This window comes from Leptonotus elevatus, chromosome 12, assembly GCF_054856555.1.
Source record: "Leptonotus elevatus isolate MCC_2025b chromosome 12, RoL_Lele_1.0, whole genome shotgun sequence".
Classification (NCBI taxonomy): Eukaryota; Metazoa; Chordata; class Actinopteri; order Syngnathiformes; family Syngnathidae; genus Leptonotus; species Leptonotus elevatus.
In genome coordinates, this window is record NC_141250.1 from 16,813,771 (window position 1) to 16,818,493 (window position 4,723).

At 41.9% G+C, this 4,723-nt stretch overlaps 1 protein-coding gene across 1 annotated transcript; it reads left to right on the forward strand.

Annotated features, from left to right (window-relative positions):
• On the forward strand, window positions 1-4,723 carry evx2 (even-skipped homeobox 2). The gene is made up of 3 exons (XM_086091551.1): window positions 1-655; window positions 866-1,104; window positions 1,766-4,723. Exons 1-3 carry the CDS (start codon window positions 262-264, stop codon window positions 2,381-2,383), a joined length of 1,251 nt encoding a protein of 416 aa, XP_085947677.1. The 5' UTR covers window positions 1-261; the 3' UTR covers window positions 2,384-4,723.

Below are 4,723 nucleotides of genomic sequence, written 5' to 3' on the forward strand. Positions count from 1 at the left end.
TTTCCTTCCCTCCCCATTTTGGATGAATGACATATTGCCGGCGTGCAGGGGAGGATGCCAGGCACATTTTGAGCGCGCTCTCCTCCATTTCTTCCATTTATTGCGTGTTGCTTATAAAAAGCTTTAGAGACATCGCAGAGACACTTGCATGCGGATTCAGCTCCTGCATCCAGCCCCAAGCAGGACCACTTTTTTTCTTCTTCTTCCTCCTCCTCTTCCTCCTCCTCCTCCTCCTCCTCCCCTTCATCCCCGCACGCCTTGATGATGGAGAGGATAAGAAAGGAGATGATACTGATGGAGAGAGGGCTGCACAGTCCGGTGGCCGCCAAGAGGCTCGCGGATTCGGCCGGCAATTCGGTGCTGGAGGCCCTGGAGAACTCCCAGCACGGGGGTCGCCTCAGCCCGAGAATAACGTCCGCTTCCCTGCACGGGAGCCTCTCCGACATGCCGAGTAAAGGCAAGTTCGAGATCGACAGCCTCTTCGGGTCACACCAGGGCAGCGAGCACAGCCCTTCGGCGGACATTTCGTCGTCGGAGAGCCGTAAGAAAATGAGCATTTACTCCGAAGTGTCCCAGGAATCGGACATCAACAGTGACGTGGAAGTGGGCTGCCCCACGCACCGCTCACCGAGTCAGCACAAGGAGAACAACAAAGGTATTATTATTATTATTTTTTGGGGGAAACTTGCGATATTGGTGTTGAATATTTCGATATCAATATTGCGAATTAATGTGCACCTACAAATGACATTTTAATGATCTAATGGAAAAATATATATTTTTTGATATTGTGCAGCCTTATTGCAAAAATCCAAATCAACAATGTACTTTTTTTTTTTTTAATGGAAAATATTTATATTTCCAGGTTATTCAGATTCTGGCTCGTCCAACACAAGTTCGAGTTCCCTGTCCGGTATGAACGGAAACTCCACGGGCATGTCCAACAACAACTCCAACGCCGATCAAGTGAGGAGGTACCGCACAGCCTTCACCAGGGAGCAAATTGGCCGGCTGGAGAAGGAGTTTTACCGGGAAAATTACGTCTCCAGGCCGAGGAGATGCGAACTGGCCGCTGCCCTCAATCTGCCTGAAACGACCATCAAGGTAAAAGAAAATCACGTGGAGCAGAAATTGCTGCAATTAGTATGTTCTTACATTAATTTGTCCTTTATTTAATGCATTTTTGTGCAAGTTCTTAATGCATTAAATAACTCTATTCAGACTTTTTTCTTCCCATTTTGAGTATTAATGCATATAGTAAATTGTAGATGATTTCACAAATAGTAAAAATAATAATAATAATTTTGCTTCTACCTTAAGGTTGCAGTTTTTTCACGACTAGTCAATTCATCATGAATTTAAATATAAAGTAAAAAAGAAATATTTTTCTGTGTACGTGTGATATCCCCCCCATAAATAGCAATTTCATTAGGAATGTACAAATAAAATGAAAGGTAAATGTTTTGGTTGGTTCGAGTTGCACGTGCGGTTCCTGGTATAGGCTAATTGTATTTTTTATTTTTTTTATTTTGCAGGATTTCTGCATACAATCAATTCATCATGAATTAAAAAAACCACAATGTTTTGGTTGTAAGTGTGTTATTTCTTTATTATTTTTTATTTTTTGCAAAAACAGTCAAATTATATGAAATATTTTTTGTCAACGAATAATGTAGCTATGATTTTACTTGAAGATGTTTTATTTTAAAAAATAGATTTAAAAAACGACAAGTTAATTAACTAATTTGTTGTTCCTTGTTCGCAGGTGTGGTTCCAAAACAGGCGCATGAAGGACAAGCGTCAGCGCTTGGCCATGTCGTGGCCCCACCCGGCGGACCCCAGCTTCTACACCTACATGATGACCCACGCGGCGGCCACGGGGAGCCTCCCGTACCCGTTCCACTCCCACATGCCCCTACACTACTACCCGCACGTCGGCGTGACGGCGGCCGCGGCCGCCGCAGCTGCCGCCTCGAGCGCCGCCTCCTCGCCCTTCGCCACCTCCATGCGACCTCTCGACACCTTCCGCGCCCTCTCTCACCCCTACTCCCGGCCGGAGCTCCTGTGCAGCTTCCGCCACCCGGGACTATACCAGTCGCCGGCGGGGCTCAACAGCTCCGCGGCGGCGTCCGCTGCTGCGGCCGCGGCGGCTGCGGCGGCCGCGGTCGGCGCTCCGTCGGCCGGCGCGCCCTGCTCGTGTCTCAGCTGCCATAGCAGCCAGGCGGCCGGCGCGCTGGGCTCCAGGGCCGCCGGCGCCGACTTCACCTGCACGGCCTCGGGACATAGGTCCGAAAGTGGATTTTTGCCCTACTCGGCGGCTGTGCTGAGCAAGACCTCCGTGCCCTCGCCGGACCAACGAGAGGAGACGACACTCAACAGATAACTGTAAACAAACAGCCGGCAATTGTGCGCATTTTTTTCGCTCCCCTTTTTAAAAATAATAATAATTTATTTGTTTTTGTTATTTAAAAAAAAGTTTATTTGAAGCTATTTATTGAAAGTGGAGCTCGTTAAAACACTAAAAGACAAATGTCAGCCAATTCCAGTAGTCACTTTTGTAAAATACACATTTCCAAAACCTCCCCATCATGCAAAAGCAAATGAAGTGCCATGTTGTAGGCCTTTAATTTTAACATTTGAAGCAAAAAACACAGCATGCCACACTGTTAATATATAAATAGAGCATCTCAACAATTCTTTAAAAAACAAACAAAAACACACTCCAATAGGCATCTTATAGATTTATCCCGGAAGTCGTTAAAAAGCATTTCTCTAATGATCAATGTCATCCAATTACCATTCATTTTAATATGCAAACCTTAAAAAACACACACACACATATTCTGAACAATTGTCCAAATATCCGATATTTTTAAATTAACCCTCACACAGATGGACAGTGATGATGACTTTTGCATTGTTGCCAGCTTTCTTCTCCACATAAACAAAATGCAGGCTCTTAAAAAAAAATAAAAAATCATTTCATCGTTTTGAAAGTGATTGATTTGAAGCTGCAAGTCGTTAAAAGGCACTTTCTGTTGGACCAATAGCAGCCAACTACCATTTAAAGAAACTAGGTTCAAACCTAAAAAAACTCACACACACATTCTCTCTCTCTCTCTCTCATCCCTCTTTCTCTCTCTCCCTCCCACGCACACACTAACATATACACACACACACTGATTGTGTCTGCATGCCTCAGTTACTGTCTGTATCTCAACAATTCGGTCAACAAATATATATCATATTTTTTAGTTAAACCTTAAAAAATCCCCAACAGATTGTTTCAGCCATTGTTGACCAGTTTCTGTGCTTTTTTATTTTAATTTTTTTGCAGGTGACAAAATGTCAACAGTTGTGAGAGTCACTTTTACACAATGTTTCATTTTGCTGTTATTAAGTCTCAATAATTAATTTGTATTTATTTATTTATTTATTTACATCCCTGCAATTATCAAAATCTTGTCACTTTGCATAATAGAGAGGTGTTTTAAATGTTAAACGACAAAAAGCACAAAAACAAATTAAATCTTTAAGCCTCAACCTGCCAATTTGTAAAATTTGACTATATATACCCACCAAAATGTAAGGTCCAGTTTTGTACATTTTCGGATTTAAAAAAAAGACACAATTGTCTTTAAGCTATTATCACTGTTGAATTTTTTTTGTCTGAAAATAATTCTCAAAATGTCACCAACTGTGAGACACATTGCATTTTAAGGCCAATATATTATAAATTAAAATGCTTAAAAAAAACATGCAAATTGTGTATTTAAGCCACAATCATTTTTTGTCCTCTTTTTTTCTATAATTCTTTAAAATGGTACCAACTGGGAATTACCAGCACATCTTAAGGTCAATTTCAGTTGTTGATTAAATATATTTAGAGTTAAAGCAAAAAAAAAGGACAAAAAAAGTATTTATGCTATCATCATTGTTGACCTTTTTTATTTCTAAGATTCAATCATTGTCGCCAATTTCAATTTTTCATCTCACCAATTGGAGCCTAATAATTGCTGACGAATTTCTGTTTTGCTCTTCTTCAATATAATTCTGCATTTCCTCAACTGTCCAAAATCATTACTCGCTCCCGTTCAATTTGTTTTTTAAACCACATGCAGCGCTTGTTGCCTGCTTCTGCAGCCCATTCTTTCTCGCCATGCACAAAAGCCAGCACCGGAGCAGTTTGGCAGCCTGCAGCATGTTTGCAGCAGCACCTCTGCTCTGCGGGGACCCCCCCTCTAATCAGCTTGCAGGCGCGCATCATTTTGCATCGCCTCTTCCTTGTCAATTCCTCTCTTAATAATGCGAGCATGATGACAAAAATTGCCAATCATGCACCCGAGATGAAGCTGCTTTTGAATGGGCGGCTGCGAGGCAACTTGCTCGTTTTGAGACCCGCTGTCAAGTCCTAACAACCCGCGCAGGGAAGTCATTAGACATACAAAAGAGGCAAGGCGAAGACAAAGGAAAGTCTGTATATATGCTTAATGAGTCACTGGTGAAGGCTTGCAAATATCATGGCCAAAAATACAACGAAGAGGAAGCCCACGATTTTATTTTTTATTTCTGGCTATCTCGATAAAAACAACTGATAGTCGAGGCCGATAAATCCTCAGATCACATATAAAGACACATTCTGACAAAATTGTCTGCTGTGCTATTTTATTCGTTCCTATATGGGACATCATCGATATGTTAATTTTACAACATGTGAATTGTA

Excerpts from the sequence above, each read along its gene's own strand:
- evx2 (XM_086091551.1), top strand. The coding sequence starts at position 262 with ATGATGGAGAGGATAAGAAAGGAGATGATACTGATGGAGAGAGGGCTG. Across the intron at positions 656-865 it reads GCACAAGGAGAACAACAAAG|GTTATTCAGATTCTGGCTCG; the intron begins GTATTATTATTA and ends TTATATTTCCAG. Across the intron at positions 1,105-1,765 it reads TGCCTGAAACGACCATCAAG|GTGTGGTTCCAAAACAGGCG; the intron begins GTAAAAGAAAAT and ends CCTTGTTCGCAG.